The following is a 24,885-nucleotide window of genomic DNA, read 5'->3' as shown; positions in this document are numbered from 1 at the left end:
TATGCTTGTATGTGTCACTCGCTTCATATTCTTTTGCTGCCTTCTCAATTGTGTAATGCGTTTTTTGTTCAGAGCTCTTTGGAGCTCTTGCTAGTTCTCTGCGTACTGCATTCACAGTCAGTTCAGGTGAGCCGCTCGGAGTACATGCATCGAAGGTTCTCAGCTGTGCTTGTGCTATCTCGTGCAATCTTCCGATGTCCACGGCTTTATTTAATGTTAGCTAAGACCCGGCACTTAAAAGTTTCTCTCGCACTTTCGCTGAGATTGTGCCAATCACTAGTCTATCCCTGACCATCTCATCCTGCCAAATTTTAGCCTTTTACCTACACGGGAAGTTGGACAATTAGTGATGAGTCAGTGAGTCAGTCATTCAATCAGTCAGTCAGTGAGGGCTTTGTCTTTTATTAGTATAGATGTGTAACCTTAGAATGCCTAATCTCACAGACTTACCACTGTATATAACTTATCCCCACCTTCTCTTCTATATCTATAACCTCAGGCAATTAGATGTAGTAAAAAGACAAGCAGGAGTTAAGTTACACATAAAATAATGTATTACTGATAATATTCATAAATAATAACAAAATGCAAAGTACATTTGAATATTGGCAAACATACAACCTGATTAAATGGTGATGTGTAATTCAGGTGGCACACAGACTTGTAGTTACTTAATGTCTCTAGTTAAGGCATCATTGGTGCTCAGCTTTTAGCCACATGTCTGTTCAAAATGCCTGAAGCTGTGTTCTTCATTGTGTTGTCTTCAGTTCATGGTGTGATGGTCTTCTTCAGTTGTTAGCAAGAGAAAGATACTTCTACATCATCACAGGTTAGCAAGAGAGAGATACTTCTACATCATCACAGGTTAGCAAGAGAGAAATACTTCTACATCATCACAGGTTAGCAAGATATGCTTCTTTTCAGATGTTAGTAAGAGAGAGAGAATGTGGTTGAGCAAGCAAATTTATGGGTTTTCTGTCCAACCCCTGCAGCCAATAGGACATCATGGTACTTAAAGGCCTCTGAGACAAGCCAATTCCAAACAGCTGTATCTCAGACCAATGGGGGGAAATGGTATATCTTAACACCTGCAAAAGGCCATATGTTAAACTAACTTGGCTTTGTGTGGAGGATGAGAGAAAGACTTTAGCAAAGAAACACTCACCAAACTGGTTTAAGACACATCCCCCAAATCCTGTCGTAAAATTACAAATAGACTCAGGAGGGCAAACACGAATGCCTCTCACCAAAGTAACACTAAATTACATTGCTTTGCCTAAATTATAAATAAAGACATACAAAACATTTATCAAGTTATATGCAAAATCTTATATTACAACAGGTTGCAACATTTTTTACAATTTTTTTACATTTTGGATGAAGGAAGAAGATGTGACACAAATATTATCATTTAGCAGTAGTTACATCAGCAATGTAATCAAGGTCAAGCTGCATTTTTTCATATTGAAAACAAAAGAATGTGTTAACAAGATATAAAGGTTTTGCTTGCTGTAAATGAGTCACCAGATGTAAAAAAATATACATTATGACTTCTAAAGTGACTGAATGAAATAACTATTTAAAACACATAGGAAATATGAACAGCTCCTTATCTTTAATGGTATAGTAATTTGCATTTTATTTTTGGACCATTACAAAATTAAAACATTAAAGTTTAAACTTTAACAGATCTCCTTCATCTCTGGCTGTTCCAGATGTCATGGCCCAAATGTCTCACTTGTCTTAAATTGAATTATACTTTGTATTATTTTTCTGTGACCAGTATATTTTGTATATTTTTGTACTTAAATTTCGAGAGTACTTAATGGGTAAGAATACATAAATGGTACAAGAATGCAGTGTTTTGGTATAAAGTCAATTTACTTCATCCTATTTTACTTTATTATACATTCAGTGAAGCATTTAGCATGCCTTAATTTTCAACCTATGGTATTTGAAAAATAATAACTAGATAATTTTAGAAGTAGGAAGCAGAAGAACCAGAAACATTTCCTTTTTAACAAGGTTTTGTAAAGGTAAGATTTCACGTCTATGAAATACAAGAGGACCAGACTTTGTGTATCAAAGTATTTTTATTCAGTACTAGACATTAAGCCCGTTACAATAACGGGCACTAGAACAGTAGTGCATAAACATTAGTAGGAACAGTCTGCCTAAAGTAAAATAATAATAAAAATAAAATAGAGATGTATATGACAACACAGTAAGTATAATTAATATTGTCTTAGTGTAAAACTTTGTAACAATCTGTAAGACACAATATCTGAAGAAGATATTTAGGTAAAATTTTCTATTTTTTTACCTCATGAAATTTTTCTATAAAATTTCATTATAGACAACATTTCTTGTAAATATTCTGTCTGAGTTTGGAAACAGTTTGCCTTGTTCAGGACCATCTACAACCTTGACAACAACATCTGGAAAATTTCTAACTCTTGATAATGCAATATACTGTATAACTGACCGTGACTGAATACTGGTTCTGGCAAGTAAATGCCAGCTATTTGTAAGGTTTTCTCTTCTAAGTCTTTCTCTTTTAGCGTTTTTCTGACGGTCATTTTCTTTTTTTCAATCGATCTATTTGCTCGTATTTTTCTTTGTCTTTCAGCCTTTCTTTTGTTGATGTTTACTTGTTGAGCTGACCGTTCTTCCAGGAGATGTTGCTTATATAGGATTTTATTGTCTGTCTTTTGTCCTTATATGGACAAAATGCCTAATCCGTCCGTAATATATTTTCTCTTACAGTAATACTGGCTTGTATGTGGCTGTAATATGTGTCACTGTATTGTGTGTCTTTAATTTTCACTCGTAGTAATACTGGTTTGTATTTCCGTAAAATGCCTGTAATTTTCTCTTACAGTAATACTGGCTTTGTTGTCTGTAATATGACTTTAATTTAATCAGCAACTGATTTAATGTTTGGAGTGGAGCTGATAATCGTGCTCATGGCGTCTCCCCAGCAAGTACTGTTTAGTTCCCCAGCAAGTATTTTAATCTGTGCTGGCGTGCAGCTGATTATTGTATGTGTGGCCTCTCCCCAGCAACGGATTTTATGTGTGCGGCTGCAACTACCCAATCAGCACTCTCCCCAGCAATGTTGTCCTTTATTCCTTATCATGCGCGGCCGTGGCAAGGCCATTCACTGTGTGCCCAGCTTCCAGTGTGTGTGCTTTATTTACTTATCATGCGTGGCAGCGGCCACGCCATTCACTGTGTGCCCACCTTCCAGTGCGTGTGTGTCCATTGTGCCGTGCACATGGGCGGGGCATGGTGTGATGCGATGCGCGGCATGCGTACTTCACCAGAAGACACACACACACGGACACCTGGACGCACACAGGGGTTTTATTAAAGAGGATTTCATTCAGTTTAAAGAGGTTGAAAATAAGAACCATATCATCAGATTATTTTCTAAACCTGATTTCTGTTCCAGTGTGCACTAGTAACTCTCTACCCCATGCCTATCAATTCTTTACCTTGATTTCAAATTCCACTGGGCACTTGTGGTGAAGTGAGTAACGGGTCTGTGGCAGTGTGTGTTTGTTTTTTAAAATAAAAACAGTGGGGCTGCTCAGACCCAAATGTATAAGTGTGTGAGGAAAAACTATGTGGTTGTGGAGATTCTTGATGAGGGAACTTTGCTAATTTAGTTTCATTTGCCCACAAATAGCTAACCATAGCTACCCCACATTTGGGCTCTGCGGATTGTTTGCGCACTTGCACTTACTTGGGATTAAAGGGATCAGTGAGCAAGAGAGTAAAAAAAACATAAGGAAGAGAACTCGACAGAGAGAGAGAGAGAGAGAGAGAGAGGGAGAGAGATAGTCAGCAGGATTGGTGGAATTGGACCAGTGCTGTGGTGAGGAGGCTGTGCAGTTTTGAAAGTCCTGCAGTAGAACAAGGGAACACGGACCATGGGACACCGCGGGCTCCTAGGGAATCCTGCAGGGCTTGTGGAAGACGGAGCTGGGCTCAGAGTTGGCCCTGATTGATGTCAGAGAATGTTGGTTAGAACGGGAGCCATAAAATGGTTGACTGCAATTGTAAACCTGTGCAAGTGAGCTGGATGATACAAGTGATGGAGCAATAGGGCCATAATGAGTTTGTGGGATCCTGTTTGTGGTTTTTTCCCTGGTTTTAAGTATTTACCATTGGTTTTATCTTCTTCAATGCTATGTTTTTATAGGATTATTAATTATCTGATTTGTTCAAGAAAAGATTGAACTGCACTTTGTGTTTTTTTAACACTGTGTTTTTGGTTTGAATAGAAAGCACAGAGCACTTGTACATTCTAGCTCTTCTTTTAATGTGTCTTAATTCTCCCTGTCCATCCTTGGTTGTAACTTTCTATGTCTGGGTACAAAAGGAGGAGTATGCCAGTTGCAGGCAACTCGGGCATAATCACACGCTGAACCGAGATGATAGTAATAATCATATAATATATAATAGTCATATCAGTATAATAAGTAAGTCAGTTACAGCCACTAATAAATGACATGTCTTTTGCCATTTGTTTTGTCTGCCTCCTTTTTTGTCTATCTCTACATGCACATGTATACAGTGAAGTCTTGACAAAGTATTGCAGTTTGTTTTTGTGTAACACTCTTCACTGAGTGAAGGCTTAGAGTGCTGTAACAAGTTCAACCTATTTTTGATTTTTGTGTGTTTTATATCAGGGCATACTGTAACTATCATCTAGCCCAGTGTTTCCCAAACTCAGTCCTGGGGACCCACTGTGGCTGCAGGTTTTTGTTCCAACCAGCTTCTGTTTTTAAGTGGACTCCTGGGCTAATTAAATGAACTGTTATTTCTGTGTTTTGTGAACAGTATAGAAATTAGAAAACTAAGTTTAGTAAAAATAAAAATATATATATATATATATTAAAACGTACGAAGCAGTTACAGTATTTGGGAATAATGTGTTTTTTTGTTCTTTTTAACAATATTTACATCTTGATTTTCATTCTAATTTTCCGGGTGTTCTAATTGTTTAATTAATTCATTATTTACTAATTAGTGGGTCTGACACTAAAGTAGTTGCAGCCTTTGATTATTCACTGTTGTTTGCCTGGGTGTCTGCTGTGCTCGTTTTTAATTGTCATTAATAAGATACAACAAAGTGGGAAAACTGCATAGAGAAAGGATAAAATATAATGAAATCAACAAAAGAGAGTTAAGCATTTAAATTTACAGAAAAAGCAGAAATATTTCTAAATTTAATATACAAAACAGAGTCGATGTATGTGTGTATGTATGTATGTTTGTTTGTCTGCCATACAAATCTGCACCAGGCGTCCGATTGCCACCAAACTGGGGAAGGGGCTGCTTTGTGACCAGGAGTAGGTCGTGGGGTATGTTTGGTTGAGAAAATTTCATGGTGAAGCACAGAGCACCTTTTCACTGACACAACGTTCGGCACACGTCCCCGTACTTATCATCAATAAGATGGCCGCACGTTGCAACAGACGTTCACGGCAGCGCCATCTAGCAGTAACTTTGTTCCCTGTGCGTCACTCTTTACCCATGTTGCTTTAAATTGCCAAGAGATGGCGTTAAGTGTTTAACTATGAGAAGGCCGACTGCTTTGATCGGGTGAAGGGGAACTGCCGTATGGATGTAAAAACAGACGTTCACGGCAGCACCATCTAGCAGCAGTTTTTGTCCCTGTGCGTCGCTCTTTCCCCATGTTTCTTCAAATTGCCAAGAGATGGCGGAAGTGTCCAAGTATTAGAAGGCCGACTGCTTTGATCGGGTGAAGGGGTACTGCGGTATGAATATAAAACGTGAACGACCCAGTAAATGTGACCAGCTCACACACCTACGTTTCCGCGGGCCACACTCCCACACGCACTGATACTGCTGTATTTCATTTGCCAATGTCCGTTATATGGTAGCACGTTTGAACAGAGACTCGCCTTAAAAAGACAGTATCTTTCCCCCACCATTTTCCCTACATGCGGCAGCGGTTGTATGTCACTTCTCTCTGTAGTTACCATCGCCAGCGTCCATTAGATGGCAGCACAGTTCAACACAGATGCTCCTTACAAACAGATCACCCCTCCCCGCCATTTTTCCCAGTATGGTTTCAGTGCTACTCTTTCTCACCGGCTTTCCGTATTTGTGGTGCTATTTGCTCACTTTTTGACTCACAGTACGATTTCAGTGTTGCTCTTTCTGACTGACTGGTGCTATTTGTTTGCTTTCCGACGTATTGTAAATAATGTAAATTCATCTCACTGTAGTGCTTATTCCATACATAATACTTTGTAACACATTATAATTGTCCTGCTTTTCGCTAATTAAATTAAATTAATATACCCATGCCACCGAAAAAATTACGTATAATTGGAAGGTCCACTTCAGATGCCAGAAGAAAGTTTATTTCAATGGCGTCTGAAACGCCACACCAGACAAAATCCACATTGGAGGAACTTACAATAAAATGTGAATCAAAAAACTGTTTGTTCTATTTCTATGTTCTGTTTTGTTTCATTTGGGAAATTCGCCGATTATAGATTCCCGGGCAACGCCGGGTACTCCTGCTAGTTTCTTATAAATGTAAAAATCACGCCTTTGTGCTTTTCTGAATGTACAATAACAGCAAAAAAAATACCTGCTAATTAAATGAGGTCAGCGTTATCAGGTGTTGTCACTGACTAGGAATCTGGTCAGAACAAAAATCTTCAGCCACTATGGGCCCCCAGGACCGAGTTTGGGAAGCACTGATCTAGCCCTATAATGTTAGTAACCTTTTACTGTTTCCATATAAATTGAAAATCTGGTTACTGCTTCACTCAGTGATGATCAGGAAGTGTTACTGTCCTAATACAATATGACCTTGTTGGGGTTTCTGTGGTCACAGAGTAAACAAGCCTGACCAGACTTTCCATCGGAGCTAAGCCACATTTCACTTAGTGCAATAAAATCAATTTTTCTATCACTAATAAGATCATTGATGAAAAACATCTTGTTGGTTAATGCTCTAACATTTAATAGTGCCATATTTAATGTTTTGGAGGAACTGAGCTGAATTCTATGTGCGTTATGGGTGTTTGGAATAGAAACTAAGTTATTTTTATTAGCACCGCTCTGTGTGTATTTTTATTTAATCTATAATCGGTTTTTATAGATTTAAAATATTGTTCATCTAACGGTGTGATTGTAATTAAATTATTAATGTTTATGCCGTACTGCCTAGATTTTTTACGTGCATTGAGATTAGTTAATAGAGTAGTAATGCAGTGCACTTTTGCGGGGGACTTTGTTGAAGACTTATCATGTCCTAGTAAAGCATTAGCATTACGGAAGGGGTTAAGAGTAGAAATAGACAGTCAAGAGAGACGAATTACCTTAGCGATGTTTTCAGAGAGTACCCAGGCGCTGAATCTATCTGGATGCAGACCATCCTGCTCGAAGAAACGCAGCCTCTCCCAGAAGAGGTCCCAGTTGTCAATGAACCCAATGTTTTGATTCTCACAGAAGCCTTTCAGCCAGTTGTTTAATCCCAGCAGACGACTATAGTATTCGTTTGATCTTCTAACGAAAGGTAGTGGACCCGAGATGAAGATCCTTGCCGACGGGGTCCTCTCCTTTGTGTCTTTGATTAGTGCTGCAAAGTCAGCCTTGAGAATCTCTGACTGTTGGTGCCTCACGTCGTTTACCCCGGCATGTAATACAATGGATCTCACTGCCCTGTTCTTGTGCTTCTCATAGACTGTCAGCGCACGTCTCATAACATCTCGGACACGAGTACCGGGAAAACAAGAAATAAAAGATTTCTACTTAGGGCATGCGATGTTGAGATTTCTTACAATTGAATCACCCATCATGATTACATCACCCGGGGTTGAAGGCAAACTGGGGGTGCGGAGAGGGTCAAACCAGTTCTGGGTCGAGATGCTCGCCTGTGCTGATGGAGGTGTTCTAGCCTTGAACTCCAGCCTGCATAGCTGAAACACGCCAAGGTCTTCATCGGTGGCATCATCGCTCCAACGAGGCGTGGGGGTGAAGCTCGAAGGCGTGTTACGTCAATTTCGGATGGTGGGGATGGTTTTTCCAGCAGCCGAGCCTTCAGATCCCTTAGGTACCTCCGTCTGGACAGGAGTTTCTGGATCTGATACAAATAAAGTATAATCTAATCTAAATAGTACTGAAACACCCATATACTGTGGGACAGACTAGAAATGCAACCTTCCCAGTGGAAAATTTCACCCATGTTTTTGGTAGCTACCAGTGAGACCTGTTTACTAGTACATATATTTTGTAGTGAAGTGATAAAAAGTAGTGTCAAATTAAATGCAATAAAACATTAATCAGGGTTCAATCTTTACTTATACCATCACACTTATTGTAATCACTTTAATCCATTGGCATTTTCATGTTTTCAGTTTGTTATTTAACCTATATGGTGCAAAAACTAACTTTTGAATATTTTAATTGCTTAGAACCCAAAACGTAGTACAGTTCAGTATACTGGTGGTATGTAGTAGCTAAAATATTGGACATTAAGCCACATGTCTGCCAGTTCAGCTTCCACATCCAATTCCATTTAAAAATACAATTTCAAACTAAATATCATTTGAACACATAGACTAAATTAACTTGTAAAGGTAGTGTTACAGTTTCTTCTTACTTTTGCAGACACAGAGCATGTCAATACTGCAGTTTAGGTTATACATTTTTGTGTATTATACACTGTACAAGGTGTGACAATTTAATTTCCAGAACAGGCATGTACTTGCCCATGTGGATGAAAATGGCATTTTTTTTGGTCACAAGGTGATCATGAAATCATTGAACTGTGGCAAAGTCAACCAGCAATGCTATTTAAAGGTGCTGGAAAGGTTAAAAGATTCTGTTAGAAGGAAAAGACCTGAACTGTGGCCTGTTAAGTGGATCATCCATCATGACAATACCCCAAGCCAGTGTTTGCAACTTTCTGGATAAGAAACCATTTGCCAAGTCGGATAACCCACCCTATTCATCTGACTTAACCCCTTGTGATTTCCGTCTCTTCCCAAAAATAAGAACTGCCATGAAAGGATGAAGATTTTCAGACATTTGACTTCCAACTTACTGTGACAAAGGATCACAAGGGTATTCCATTAACAGAGTTCCAGGTATGTTTATAGAAATGGCAACATTGTCTAACTAAATGCATAGCTGTCACTTGGGTGGTGACAGTAGCCAGTAGTGAACAGATACACACACATTTTTTCCTACAGATTCATTCCAGGAGTTAAATTGTCACACTTTGTATGCAAACAATTATACTGAATTTTTCAGATTGGCTAATGGGGTTAGACAAAATGTCCAGAAATAGTAAAAACCTCCACACATGGTTTGAAGTGACCTGCTATTATATTTGGTACATTGTAACAAGCCAGAATATTTAGCTCTGCTTTTTTATGTTCTGCATTTGTGTTCTGCATTTCCTAGACAGGAATCAAGGAATCTATTATTTATACTGTTGTTTGCTGTTATACCTTTAAAATGATACTCAAACATTTTTTTCATCAGATAAGCCTGTAGTCACTTTAACAAAGAATACACTTTTTGTCTAATAGGACTATACCTCTGTTTTGATAAACACCTTTTCTTACGACTCCATACTTGACATATAGTCATATTTAGCTTAATCCATAGCTGTTTTAGCTCAGGTGAAGATTAAAAAACAATTGAGTTGTTTTTTTGAAGTAGGTGTGTCGTAGCTCACAGCAACAGCCTGTATTGCACTGTGCGAAGACAAACAATTCACTACAAATTAAATGAAGCTAAAATTGACTGGAGGTGGTCATAGAGTATATTCTGTAATTATTGTATGAAGGCAAACATAAGCCCTAGGCATACCAGGTTATTCTTCATAGTACACAATCTCAACATTGCTGAAATGCTTACATAAATGTGCTGTTCATTTTAAGAGGCAGGGCTTCCTTTTTTTAGCCTATGTCTGAAAACTTGAATTCCACTGTATGAGATCAGAGGAGACACTGTAAGCTCTTAATATTGTTTGCACGAAGGCAGCCAGCAAGTGCATGCTGCAGGAGAATGTTTACTAAGTAGAGTCAATATTATATTTCACACAGAAGAAAAATACAACAGACTTTCTGGATCAAAGCACACTTGGTTTTAAATTTAGAGTTTTGATCGGTTGATAGTATTCCAAAAACGCTTCTCTGAGTTACACATCCAGGTACATTTTAGCAATGCACACATCTGACTACCCAGTTATTTTCGGGTGAAGAGCTAAATGCACTCACACAAACACCCATATTCTCTTACACTAGGCTGGACTGTGGTCAGCCTAATAGTATTTATTTAGATCATGGTAGTAAGCCCACAAGAGCACTATGGCAATATACATTATGCAAAGAACTAATACCAAAAATGATTTGAAGTGAAGTTAAAAACTACCCACTCTGCCACCAATCCATCTAAAGGCCTACAATCAATTTAGAGCTTGTACCTGTGTGTACCCATTGCTGTCTGGAAAGGTTGTAGATCCTCAAGAACTTAACCAGGGAGAAGGTGGTAAAATAATGTGTGAGTGTTTTTAGAATTTCAGTATTATTTAGTGTTTGATTATGACAAAAAGCTATTAATTTTAAAAAGGAATTAAAATGTTAAGAGTAGGACAAATAATAGCAAAATTGATGGGACATGTGTTGAAGAAATAAAAGTGTTTAGCTGTAGCCTTGCTAAGTGTGTTTTAAAATTGTAGTGTACTTTAGAATTATTTTTGGTACAAAGATAGGTGTTGTTGCCTCACACAGGGACATGGGATCCTTTCTTGGCATGGTTATTGATTGTTCAGAGTTAGCACATTCTCTTCATGACAATATGAATTTTCTCTGGATGTTCCAGATTCCTTCCAAACAAAACATCCACCATTTATGAAATTCACTTCAGTGTGGCAGGAGCCATGGTCAATCTCAGCATAATCAGTGCAAAACATGAACTAAAGCAGGATGCCACTGACCTACTGACGTACTGGACAAGTTTGATTGATTGACTAATTTGAGACATGCAGCGTCTCTGACAGTAAGGTTCTACAACAGATAGTGCACGGCAGAAAAGATCACTGGGACCGCTCCGCCCTCCATGAAAGACATCTTTATAAAGTGTATGCACAAAGCCTATAGCATTTTGAAGGACTGCTCCCACCCGTTCCATAGTCTCTTAGTCTCACTTCCATCTGGCAGAAGGAACTGTAGCAGTGGAACCAGTTCTGCAATAGCTTCTATTCCTTGGCTGTCCAGACCCTGAACTGTCTGCTGCCCTCTTGCCCTCATATCTGCTCTTAATAGCTGTTTTATATGCATTACATATTTCACACTTGATACTGCTGCTGTGTATTGTTAGTTGTTGTTGCTATGTATTTATTACTGTTTCAAACTATTACTGTCTATTCACTTACATATTATTTATTATTTATCTATTCATAGTATAGTATAGTTCTTTACCTGCCTTGCACTTGTCCTTTGTTCATGTATATGGTACACCCCAGTCCTGATGAACATTATTTTGTGACACTGTATGCTACAGTACTGTATATGGATGACATGACAGTAAAGCCACTTGATTTGATTTGACTACTTTTAGACAGATAGACTGATATTAATCTTGAAGGAATTCGCAAAAGTTACAGCATTACAGCAGTAATCATACAACACAAATTGTGTGACCAAATAAAAAGGCGGGTAGCTGCATTTTTTGCAGTCTTAATGTGATGTGAGTATGCCTTATTTCAGAATCCTGGGTTCATGTTCTAGCCTATATTCTCTTTGTGTGTTCATATTTTTTGATTTCCTTCCTACATCCCAAAGATGTGCATGTTGGGTTGATTGACAACTCTGAATTTGCATTTTATACAAATGTATGTGTGTAATAGTGCGTTTATGAGTCAGTCAGCCATTGAGTCAGAAAAGTGAATTTTAGCCAGAATATATATATTAGAGGCATGGTGAACATATAACTAGATACAGTATCTGACAAGTAATTTGAGACTTTCTTAATGGATGTTTTGTTATTGTTTGCTGTTGCTCAAGCTTCGTTTCCATTGAAGCCCATTGTATCATGAATTTTGTGACTTCTATTTACCATGAATACACAAGGTTAAGGGTTTGTCTCGGTCAGGAGTTAAGTAACAATTAAAAAAAGATCATTTTTGGTTGCAGCTTTTGTTTAACAGAATTCTATACAGAATATTTTTCCATATTTGCATTGAAGGAATAAAATTATATTTAAGGTAATTATCTTTATCATAGTGTGGTATCAAACAGAATTTGTTAGATTCACTTTTCTCATTCAGTGCACTGCTTGCGGATACTATTAGAGCTTTTTCCTACTTAGCTTGTAAGCAAAGCACTGTGCACAAATGTCTTCATGGAGTGTTTATGGTTACAGACTGTCTGAAACCTAATCAGCCAGTGGTGTGGCAACATAATTACCCTGCCATGTTAGTGTTACAAGTGGAAGGAATGCATCCAACAATGCAGAGAAGCTCATAGCTTGCATCCCAGTAATGTTTACTTCATTCCATCCTAACAAGATAATCCTCTGCATTTATGATAAGGGGTTAACTATATCCAGTCCTGCCGTTTGGTTTTACAAACTGGAGAAATATGATTGCACTAAGTCAACATAATATAAAGCATTGTTTGTCTGTTTAATTTTAAATTCAATTTTTAAAACGGAGAGCAAAATTATTCGAGTGTTTTGAAAATGTTTATTCTGTGTTAATGGTTTAGATCTAAAATATTAATCACTTAGATGATAATGAAGCAGTATGTTCATGAATTGTGCTGGCAGTTGTGGGCTCTTACTTCACACTGCACTGTTAGCCATGCAGAAAGAAGTAATCTGCAGGTGAGTATGGTGGAAACTTGATTGTGTCATCTAGGTTTATAGTCTGCCAGGAAACCAGCTGTACACAGTAATGAAGGCAATCTAAATGCAATTCTGTCCTTTAAGTCCTAAGGTATGTTTGTAAATTTGTATACTGTTCATTTTTTTATTTTGTCATTACTTTAAATTGAAAGTTGGAGCTTGCCAGTTTGTTTGTGCATGGGATATTTTTTAGGTATACTGTGTTTTCTTTCCATATCCTAAAGACAAACATGATGGGTTAATTATTGATTTAAAAGTAACTCTGTATGGGTAAGTGGGATTTAGTTTGCACTACTGTACAATGGACTACTCTTCCATTCAAAGTTAGTTCTTGTCATGTGGCCCATGCTGTAGAGATAAGTTATGTCCCCACAATCCTTTGATAGAATAATCATTTTAGCAAATAAATTACTATTAATTCACTAACATAGTGTGGTAGCATGATACTACAGAAGCTTGTGCTACTGATTAAGCAGGTCTGAGAATGTTATATTAATGCAATTCAAGATCTCAGAGGGTAGAGCCTATCCTCACCGCATCAAGCATAGGAAAGGACCACCCTAAACAGGTACCAGTCCTTATAGGGCCATGTATGCACATATTAACCGTCCCATTCACACAGGGCAAATTAGAAATTGCCAGTTAATCTAACATGCATGTTTTCTGGAATGTGAAAGGGAAACCCATGCAGACACAGGTAGGAGCGTTCTAGCATTACTGTTTTGCTGTATACGGAAATGTAGAAGCATATCATAATATAATATTATATGATATGATATGATATGATATGACATGATATGATATAATATAATATAATATCATATTGTATATATTATATATTATTATAATATTATTAGCTTATCGCATCCTCCGGTTTAACTACCATTTTTCCGTGCTTACCCAGATTAGCCTGTGCCCCCCCAAATATTTTTCCTGCACTGTCTGCGGGTGTGAACCCATTCTTTATATTTAATCAGTCACTACCTCCAATAATCCAACCAATTTCTCTTTTTTCTGTGCTCTTGCCCTCATCAAGGCTTTCTCTTAACTCAGCATTCACTTTCTCTCAGTCCTAGACACTCTACATATCCATCTAATCATTCTCCTCTCCATTCTTTTCTCCTCTGATTCATGTTTCTTCTTTACTGACAATGCCTCATGTCATCCACAGAGAATACTTCTTGCACAGCTTTCATAAACATTTCTCTTCAATTCCTGAGAGACTCATTGTTTGTTGGCAGTCAGTTTTGGCCAACCACAGACTTCTTTTGTTGTTTTCATCCTGCCATTAGAAGATAGGAATAGATAAAGAATACCCATTGAGGAAGTATTAATGCAAATGGCCTTATGCCTATTTGAGGACTTTCAGAAAAAAGATGATACAGATTAGGAAACTAGCCATTAACAGCAAGCAAGGGATGGTTACTTAGATTCAGAAATATGTTTAATATGAAAAAATAACTGGAGAAGTTGCATCTGCTGATAAGGAAGCTGCTACTAAATTTCTGAGAGAGTTGAAAAAAATTCTAAAGGATGGAAGCTATCATCTTAAGCAAGTTTTTAATTATGATGAAAAGGGTCTGTTTTGGAAAAAGATGCCCAGCGGAACCAATATCTACAAAAGCTTTAAACAGATGCCAGACATGGGATGAAGCCTGGAATTGTTTAATGAGTGAAGAATCTTTACGCTCTCAAATACTAAAGCAAAATCTACCTGCCCATCTTCTGGCAATGTAATCCTAAGGTATGGAACACAGCAGTGCTATTCACTGATTGTTTCCACAAAAGCTGCATCCCCAAAGTGAAGAAATATTTGGGGAAGGAAGGATTACCTTTATTAATGATAGACATTTATAATAATTGACAGAAACGTAAAGGAGATAATTCTAACAGCAAGAAAAGTTTGTAGTGAGGGATTTTTGTCTGTTTGATAGATGAAGAAGTCGGATATCATATTGAAGAACACTGTGAAGTTTTGATGAAGAGGAAGAAGAAGAAGAAACTGAAGCTGAATTTCAACAAAGTGGACATTCGAAAAATTCAGCAAAGTGTTTTGGATATAGATTTGGTATAAAATCTAAAGGAGAAGATAATGGATTACGATCCTGTAATGGAACATTGTTATCAAAGTTACCTGTTTGATAACGGAAGCAATGGATCCTCGCCAGCATGTTTGATGAATTAAAAAGGCAAATGCAACAACTCCTCATCATGATGTTCTTTCAGAAGTTTGAAAAACAAAAAGTGTCCACAATCAACCATCCCTAAAAAGGAACATTTTTTTGGATTAATGCGAAGTCCGGCCTCATCCAGTGTCTGCAATACCGCTTTTACCTGCTGTAGGTGTTCCGTCCATGTGTTATAATAGATGACCACGTCATCCAGGTAGGCAGCACTATATGAGTTATGGGGCCTGAGCACTTTGTCCACCAGACGCTGGAAAGTTGCCGGAGCCCCATGTAACCCAAATGGAAGGCCACAATACTGCCAGTGTCCGCCAGTGGTACTAAACGCGGTCTTAACTTTCGCGGAGTCCATTAAAGGATCCTGCCAATACCTCTTTGCTATGTCCAGCGTGGTCAAATACTGAGCTTGTCCTAGCCTCTCAAGGAGGTCATCCATTCGTGGCATTGGATAAGTATCAAATTGGGAGATTTGATTAAGCCGACATAAGTCATTGCAAAACCTCCAACTCCCGTCAGCCTTACTGACCAAGACGATGGGACTGGACCAGGGACTGTGACTTTTCTCTATTACCCCTAGTTCCAGCATGTGCTTGATCTCAAGCTCTACTTCAGCTCTTTTTGCCTTTGGGAAGGCGATACGGACATTCTCAGACTACAACCCCGGGCTCTGTCACAATGTCGTACTCAATCAGAGAGGTCCTTCCGGGGATTTCACTCACTACCTCTGCAACAGACAGGATAACTGTTTCCAGCTCCCGTCGCTGTCTGGGATTTAAATCTGCTTCAAAGTTAAGGCTTCTCACATGAGCAAAGAGTGAGCAGGGCTGTCCGGAGAAGGGATTGGGATACCTATCCTTCCACGGTTTCAGCAGACTACATGATAAACCTGCTCCCTCGGCTGACGATTAGGTTGATTCACCAAATAGTCAACGAGTCCTTTCCCCTCCTTAACTTCGTATGGACCTTGCCAATGGGCTAGTAACTTACAGTGGGAAGTAGGTACTAGGACCATGACCCGATCTCCCGGGTGGAACTCCCGGAGAGACATGCCTCGGTCATAATAATGGACCTATGCTGCTTGAGCCTCTTCCATGTGACTTTAAAGGAGGGGCCGAATTTTACCAAATCTATCGCGTAATTGTACAATATACTTCAATATGTTTGTAGAGGGAAGAGCCTCTTCTTCCCATCCTTTTTTTAAAATGTCTAATATGCCCTGGGGTTGTCGCCCATACAATAATTCAAAAGGGGAGAACCCTGTAGAGGCTTGTGGGACCTCTTGATAGGCAAAAGGGAGGAGCTGATCCTAGTTCCTTGCTTAAAGGCAAGCCCTCTAGTAAGATTTTTTTTTTCAAGAAAACAAGCTGTAATGTTCATGGAGATTACCTTGTGAAACACTCTCTTATTTGAGCAGTTCACAACATTTGTGTTTACAGTATTGCAAGTACAGTTTGCTTCGCCTAATGGTCTTTTGTGAATCAACTCATTCAGATAATAAGGTGAGAAGTGCTTTTTATATAGACAAGCCATTCAGTCTCATCCAGCTTGACAAATCTTGTTTACTAAATTTGTCCACAAAATGCTAAGATGTAAAGATCCTCATAGTGCTATTTTCAGCTCCATTATACGTACTGGTTCTATGTATTGTATATGTAGTTCCCTTTTGCACTCAAATGCTGTTGCTTCCGTCTGGGAGTATATGTTAAAAGGGGTGATTGGTGTACCTTTATACCTTTAACACTAGATTTACCAAAGCCTATGGAAAAATTCGTAATCCTGGCTCATCTTAAATCCGTACTCACCTCTCCGTCAGCGTCTTTTGTGTTGTAAATGTGTCGATCAACACAAGCAGCAAGCAGCCTGCTATCCCATCCTCCCACCAACACAGAAAGGGCATAAAGTAAACTGTGACTGGACATTTCTTGCAGGGAGGGCTTCTGTTCTCTTTCTCTGATGTAGAGCCCTCATCCATATCTGAGTTCACCTCTGCTATAGCACGTGTCTATTTGAAAACAGCAGTGTCAGATCGAGGCGAGAATGAACATGACTAAGAGAATAAAACTGAATAAAAAAACAAAGCAAAAAAAACCCAGCACTAACCTTTTTCTGCAGTTATATTCTTGAATAAAAGAGCACTTGTTTTGTTATACTTGTACCTTTTGTGAAAGTGTTTATTTGATATTTGGACTTCAGGCTTCACACATCATACACTTCATGTCTACATTTTGTCAATTATTATTAAAATATGAAAAACGTTTCTGTTTTAACAATGTTTTTACATAGACTGTTGTAGACACGGAACACACATGAAATGAATGTATTCCAAATAACAATATTTTATTTACCCTATACAACTCCCGGCAACTCACATACAGGTAAACACACTTGAGCTGAGAGAACTTTCTGCCCTTTCTGTGTTGGTGGAGGGACTGGATAGCAGGCTGCTTGCTGCTTGTGCTGATTCACACATTTACAACAGAAAAGACACTGACGGAGAGGTGCAAACCGATTTAAGGTGGGCTAGGATTACGTGTTTTTTTGAAGACTTTGGTAATTCTGAGTAATTAAGAGTCCAGAGGTTCACATTTTTCATTAGCTATCCTAAAGCTGCTCTGTTTCATGGTTATTATCTTTATTTGGAAGTTGCTGTTGTATATAGGCTAATACTAGGTTGGAGTAGGTTTAGTGTACAACTGGGTTCACCATATATCCCAGAGGTGCTTGTAATTGTGATTAAAAGGTTTAAAGGCTTAAAAAGCTCTAACTCAGCTGAAACAGATTTATGTAATTTACGCAGTAAAAATTGGGCACTTAATGATATTGTACATAGAATAATACTGCAAATATGTATGAAAAGCATTCTTTTGTCATTATGTAAAATTGTAAGTAAGTGGAATTTTAAGTTGCCTACCAATTATTAACATACTTTTTTTTAATTATAGTGAGTGCTATCGTAATTGCTGCTCACATCTTCCTCTTAATTATTTGTCTACTACTGTTTGTCTCAGAGACAACGCAGCTGGAGGATCCTCGGAAGCAGTGGCGGAAAGAGCAAGAGCGAATGCTGAAAGACTACCTAATGGTAGCACAAGATGCCCTTAGTACTCGGAAGGAAATCTATCAAGTGAAGGAACAGAGACTTGCACTAGCCCTTGATGAATATGTGCGTTTAAATGATGCTTACAAGGAAAAATCCAGTTCCAGAACAAGTTGTAAGTGTCTTAGCAGAAAGTGGCCCCCTGTTCAGCCGCTAAGCTATTCCTGTCACTTTTTCAAAATGTTTAATTCTCTCAATTACAACGAATAAGACATGCATGTCATAGTTTTTATTTGTGTTTTTTAGAATATGTAAAGGCTGATGTTCATAATTCAGTAGTTATTACTCTATCTGCATTTTCATTGTGTTGAAATGTTTTCTCCTTTATTTAACTCACCAGTGTAAAGGGACAACACAGAGTTGCTTCCAAAGTCATGAAGAATAAAAACTAAAATGTCTTTTTGCTTAAGAATTTTAAAGAAGTCATTGCTTTACTACCGATTTTGACGTATGCATAAGTTAAGTCTTTGTACAGCCTTTTTAATTTTTTTTTTTTGCCTTTAAAAGTGCTTATTACATTGCAGAATGTGAAATAAAATTTGTTTTACAATTATAATACTCCATTTAATATGGTATACTCATATACCACTTCCATATATTACTTTCCTTATCCACCAACAGAGAATTAAAAAGGGAAAATAAATTAAAGAATAGCATAAATTATAACATTAAGTTGTGTATTAAACAGTAACTCACCATCATGTATTAGCCTAAATTAAAACTGTTAAAGATGATTTTGGTCCCAAGGCTGTCTTGTGTATTACAATTAGGTTTAAGCAGAAAGCATCCCCTAAACATAAAGAAGCAAGTACTTAAGCATAAGGTCCTTTGGACATTTGGCAGTCCAAGCAGAGAGACAAAGATACAAGCACTGAACAATTTAAAGCTGCTTTAGTTTATCTTTTATACATATTGATAGAGCCCTGTGGTGGGCTGACGCCCTGCCCAGGGTTTGTTTCCTGCCTTGCGCCCTGTGTTAGCTGGGATTGGCTCCATCAGACCCCCGTGACCCTGTAGTTAGGATATAGTGGGTTGGATAATGGATGGATGGACATATTGCTAGATAATATGCTTTTATTTAAAAATGGCATCAATTCATTATATGAAAATCTAATTGAGTGGTTATGATTGCAGCATTGTATTTTTACAGGTCTTTTTGTAATAAATATTACCATAATGCCATACATAATGATCAGTTTCATAAAGTTTAACATTTACCTTGTAAATGTTATAATCAGTTTTAATTTAGTATTTTTACATCAATCATAAAGCATAATGTAAATGATTTAAATGTTACAGATCTGTCATTACTTTGTGTAGCAGAATTTCTAGGGAATATTATTTCCAAGAATTTATAAACAGTGATAAACAGTATTTTGATATAGATTAATATTAATTAGTGATAAATAAAGAATATTGTATACAGTATATACCTGACCATTGCCTAATAAAGACAGTGTGGTCATAAAAAGTTTGTGCTCTCAGACATGAAAGAGTCAGTTTTGGTAGCTGTGGATTTGTCTACTAAGGACCTGCCTTCTACCGCCACTCAAGACACACTGGACCAGACCCTTATGGCTCCTAATAGAAAGAGGATTGATGTTTGTGCACAGAGCAAGGAACTTGGGAACAGAGAGTTCCTACAGTGGCTCTTGTTTTTTTTTTGTGATAAGTTATTAAATTTATACATTTTAACCTCTGGTAGACATTTGTAGTAAAGTGTCTAGTGATTGCATGTTATGGTTTAGAAATGTTTTAATATTCAATTTGATTTACATAGTTAAAGCAAAACACAAAATAGACTATGCTGAACAAAAACATGATGGTATATTTAGTGTATAAATATGCATATGAACTCAATGTAGTGAAGAATGTTTTGCGCTTCTATTTTTTCTGTATATCTTTCACATTGATTTTTTTTCTTTAGTAGATATTTAATTGAAATACAATATTAGATAAAAGTATCCCTGTGCTAACTAATACACACAATTGTTAAACCTAATTTTTTAATTTTATTGAGCTTATAAATCTCATTACAATAGGAAAATTCCAGTTGAGTCAAAAATACAGTCATCATAGTGTTATTACATCTATGAATGATGCTATTAAATAATTGAGATTAATTGTAAATCCAGAATTATCTGACAGTTAAGTCAGTATTTTTAATAAAAATAGTGTGAGTGTTGTCAATTTCTAGAACATCTGACCTAGTGAGGCATGTTCTTGAAAATATCATTCACAATATGAATCATGCTCCATGTATTTCCTAAAGAGTTTGAATTTTGATATGTAGAAGCTTAGCTGGAATGCACCATGCATCGGACAGACTGTAAAAAATGTATCATGTCAATGACTAAATTATTTTATTATTTTAATGATTTTAAAAAATCATTTTCAGTTTTGCCTAAGATCTTCTAGGATTCAAGTCAATAGAGTCCAGAAATAATGGCAAATAATGTCAGTTTCCTTAACATTATTAACAAGTATAATTTCAAATTGTTTCTTTTGACAAAATTTCTAACTTGTGTGATGAGAAAGTAGTGTTTTACTAGATGATTATGTTTAAAGTATTGCTGTTTAAGTGATGCACACATTACTTATTTCGAAGTCAATTAAATACAGGGTATTTTAAAGAAGTCTGGAAAATATGCAATAGAGTAGATGAGAACTGCATTTCTTTCTTAAAGTATCTCTTATATTGGTACCAAATTTCATAGGTTTATTGGGTTAATAATGTCACATGTACATAATACAGTGAAATTCTTACTTGTATCTTGTTCCATTCAATATGCAACACATGACCACACTCTAGTGCCATGGTCTGCGAGTATTACTCCATTACCTCAGTATATGAAGCAAACTGTTATGTTTTTAATAATAAGCAATGATTTTTCACCTTGCTAAACAACTGTAGATCTCATTTTGCATCTTTTCAAAGGAGGAGTTGTGAGGGATAAGATACCAATAAATATTTACGAGAGAGGCAGCTAGGGCAATTACATTTATTAGATATTTATTTAGATATATTTATTAGATATATAATCTAAAGGAGAATTTTTGAGTCAGCTATAAAGTTAACTGATAGATGAATTGCTCTTAATATTTTGCTTCAGTGCCCTCTTTGACCTATATACATTATACTTCAAACACATTTCATAGGCATTCCATCTGCCTAAGTTCTTCAACTCTGCAATCATGGGTTGTTCAAGTTCTGGAATAGGGTGAGCATTACAGAGGTTGGGTGGCTTTTTGTCTGCTGCAAATCATACTTTACAACATTGCTTGGGGTAAACTATGTTTTATTCTGAAGTTTACTGTTTTAGTGTGAGAAAATTCTGATGTTTCTGTGTGTCAGTCATTACAGTTTACCAATTGTCCAGTGTATCTGTCTTTCTGTTTGTCTGTCTGTCTGTGTATCTAATTATGCTATTATACTTGTGCTGTTGTTTTTTTAATTAACTCTAGAGTTGTAATCAGTAATTTGAACTGTTTTACAATAATGTATTACAATAGTCAAACCTGTTTGATTCAAGCATTTGAAATATTTCTTTTTTCTGCATAATTTAATTTTTAAGTTGTGTAACATAATGTAGAGTGATTTAAACTGAGGTCCATTTATTTCTTAACTCTTCATTTTCAAAGTATATTTTAACCATTATAAAATAATGAATCAATTAATCTACAAGCACAGCGGACTGTGAATGTTGACTCTGCAATGTGAAATGTTCTATTAACTTTACTTTTCTGAGCCCTTTAAAATAAAGCTGAGTAAACTTTTTGCTTATCCTTTTCAGCTTAATATTAGCATTTTGATGTCTCCGCTAATATGACTGACCTTACTTTAATAAAAGCATTTAATTAACATTGCACCACAGATGATTAATCTAACTTGACTTTATGTTTTGTCAACAGTATTCTCAGGATCTTCATCAAGTACAAAATATGACCCTGATATCCTGAAAGCTGAAATATCAACTACGAAAGTCAGAGTAAGGTTTAATTTACTTTTTTTGGTAGTGTCTACATATACAATATAGTTGTAAATGTATGTTGTCAACTGCATTTCTTTGATAAACATTTACTAAAACAAGAGGTACACCTCAAAGAATCACAGACAATGTTGTCTTATTGGATAAAAAATGCCCCATGTAGTAAATTTTTATGGATAAAAAATTCTCTATCAAAGTCAGTGCAATGTACAGTACATTATTTAACATGCAGCATATTTAGAAATGGTATAAATTCATTTAGCATCTGAATTGCTTTGAATGTAAAAATATACATTAATATTTTAGTATGAACGTTACAAGTGTTCGGCATATTATTAGTTTATATCTACAATATGTTATCATTAGGGGTTGGGACTATGATTTATACAGAATCATAATATATTCCAGAATTTAATGTAATACTATAGGTTTGGTCTTCATCATGTACAACCATCTATCAGTTTTATCCTTTATTTCAAAATCACAGTTTTCTGCTTGCTGTCTGTTTGTAGTTTGCACATTCTTCTAATTTCTGTTTCTCTTTTTCTCTGTGCGCCATATCACAAAGATGTGCTTGTTATATTAATTATTGTTTGCAAATTTGACTTGAATGAGGATGAATGTGTACATGAGTGTGCTATGAAATATACTTCTGCCCTCTTGATGCCAAATTCGTCATTTATGCCTATTCCTGGCAGGATGGGTGTGAGATACTTGTGACCGTGAATGAGGTAAGCTGGTTTGAAAGTGAATTGATATTGCATGTATGTTATTGTTTGCCGGTATTCACCAGAGACCCAAATCTATATATTGACCTAAGATAAAATCTAAATAATCTAAAATATTATTTTTATTATTGACCTAAAATAAAATCTAAAATATTTTTAAAATATTAAAATATTGTACATGCTGCTTGCTCTAAGCAGCTGAAATAGACCTCAACTACACAGATCACTTGGCATCCTGAAAAAGATGACAGAGCAGCTGAAAAATGTTGCTACAAGTGCTTTAGCCACAATTTATAAATCAGTGAAAGAGATCATGTAGCCATTGTTTTATTTATCACTTTATATTATTTTTTGTTCAGTGTAGTATTACTACATTTCAAGGCTTCTAATACTAGTACAGTGGAACCTCGAGATACGAGTTTAATTCGTTCCAGCACTGAGCTTGTATAGCGAATTTCTCGTATCTAGAACAAAATTCCCCATTGAAAATAATGGAAATTCAGTTAATCTGTTCCGCACCCCCAAAAATATCAACATAAAAATCAATGTTCCTAACAAATAACACTGGTAAATAATATATACAAGTGGAACCTCGGTTTGCAAGTAACTTGGTTTACGAGTGTTTTGCAAGACGAGCTAAATTTTTTAATTAATTTTGACTTGATAAAACGAGTGATGTCTTGCAATACAAGTAGTCTGGATACACTTTGTCTGCTGAGCGTCATGTGAGCATAACTGAGCTGATGATTCTCATGCTTATTTCTCTCTCCTTATCTCTCTCGCTCGCGCATGCGTCTCTCTCTCTCTCTCCTTATCTCTCCTCTTGAGGGCAATCGTCTCCTATTCTCCGTCTGCATGTCCGCGATATTTTTGGATACGCTTATACAGCGAACTGCTACAGCGAAACACTGAAATCACAAGCGCACAAACGCGTAGATCCTCACGCTACGGGAGAACAAGGAACACTGAGTGAGCTGACAGGCTGGCAGCGTCAGCTTGGGTGAATCCCCGAGTCGAGGCGGATCGGGAAACGTGTCACGCATAACCACAGCCTGGCTCGTTACGCGAGCCAATGCTCGTATTTAGATCCGAATTTTTCATTCATACTTTCCTCTTATCTTGAATTTCTCGTATACAGAGGTGATCGTATCTAGTGGTTCCACTGTACTACTAGTGTCAACTTAGTGTACCTTTTAAGTTATTTTTGTAGGAATAAAATTTAATGAGAAAGAACTCAAAATTCTGGAACATTTTATGTTGATACATTTCTTCATAGCTTTGCATTTTACAGTGACAATTGTTTTATTGTAAAGTTGTCTGGCATAGTATTGTGGAATTTTACAGATCTTTTTTCCTATCTAGGCTGTTAAATGTTTAGCCTGTCATTTTTTACTAATACTAATATTAAGCACTTGATGTCAAACTCATAACAAATTAGAGTTACTTAAATTGTAGCAAATATAATGTGTTTAATAGTCTTTTCTGAAAATCATTTACATTTGCATTACATGGTTGAACTGTTCTTGTAGCATAAATGTATATATAAAATTTTTTTTTTTGTTATTTATTTTGCCTTATACAATTTCTCGTATTAGGAATTTGTTAGTTTGTTGTGTATGTGTATAGGAGAGTGATAGATCACGCTACAATAAATAACCATGCTGTTCCTGTTTCAAGTTGAATAAAGTTGGTCTTGCTAAAGTACTGAGACTCAGCCTTGTTTTTATGGTGCAAGACAGCAACTCGCGTGTCACAATATTTATATGTATATATACAGTATATATATATATATATATATATATATATACATTAATAAATATATTGTGATAATTATTATGTCCCAAACTTAACTTGATATCACAGTTGTCACAGTTAAGCTGATGACACAATTACACAACTTCTAGTCAAAAAGAATATGAAACTTGATATTACACACTTCCTTTTATATAACTAGAAATTGCAAGGTATGCCAAATT

General features: G+C 36.6%; 1 protein-coding gene across 1 annotated transcript in view; it reads left to right on the top strand.

Moving 5' to 3' along the window:
* LOC120527536 (protein WWC2-like) overlaps positions 1-24,885 on the top strand; it is a 293,278-nt gene that overhangs the window by 154,548 nt on the left and 113,845 nt on the right. The window contains exons 3-4 of the mRNA XM_039751046.1: positions 18,104-18,307; positions 22,105-22,181. Coding sequence (XP_039606980.1) covers positions 18,104-18,307; positions 22,105-22,181 — 281 coding nt within the window. The remainder of the gene's footprint in view (positions 1-18,103; positions 18,308-22,104; positions 22,182-24,885) is intronic.

The sequence above is a fragment of the Polypterus senegalus genome, chromosome 4 (assembly GCF_016835505.1).
Source record: "Polypterus senegalus isolate Bchr_013 chromosome 4, ASM1683550v1, whole genome shotgun sequence".
Lineage (NCBI taxonomy): Eukaryota > Metazoa > Chordata > Cladistia > Polypteriformes > Polypteridae > Polypterus > Polypterus senegalus.
This window is presented reverse-complemented; position numbering and strand designations above follow the sequence as displayed.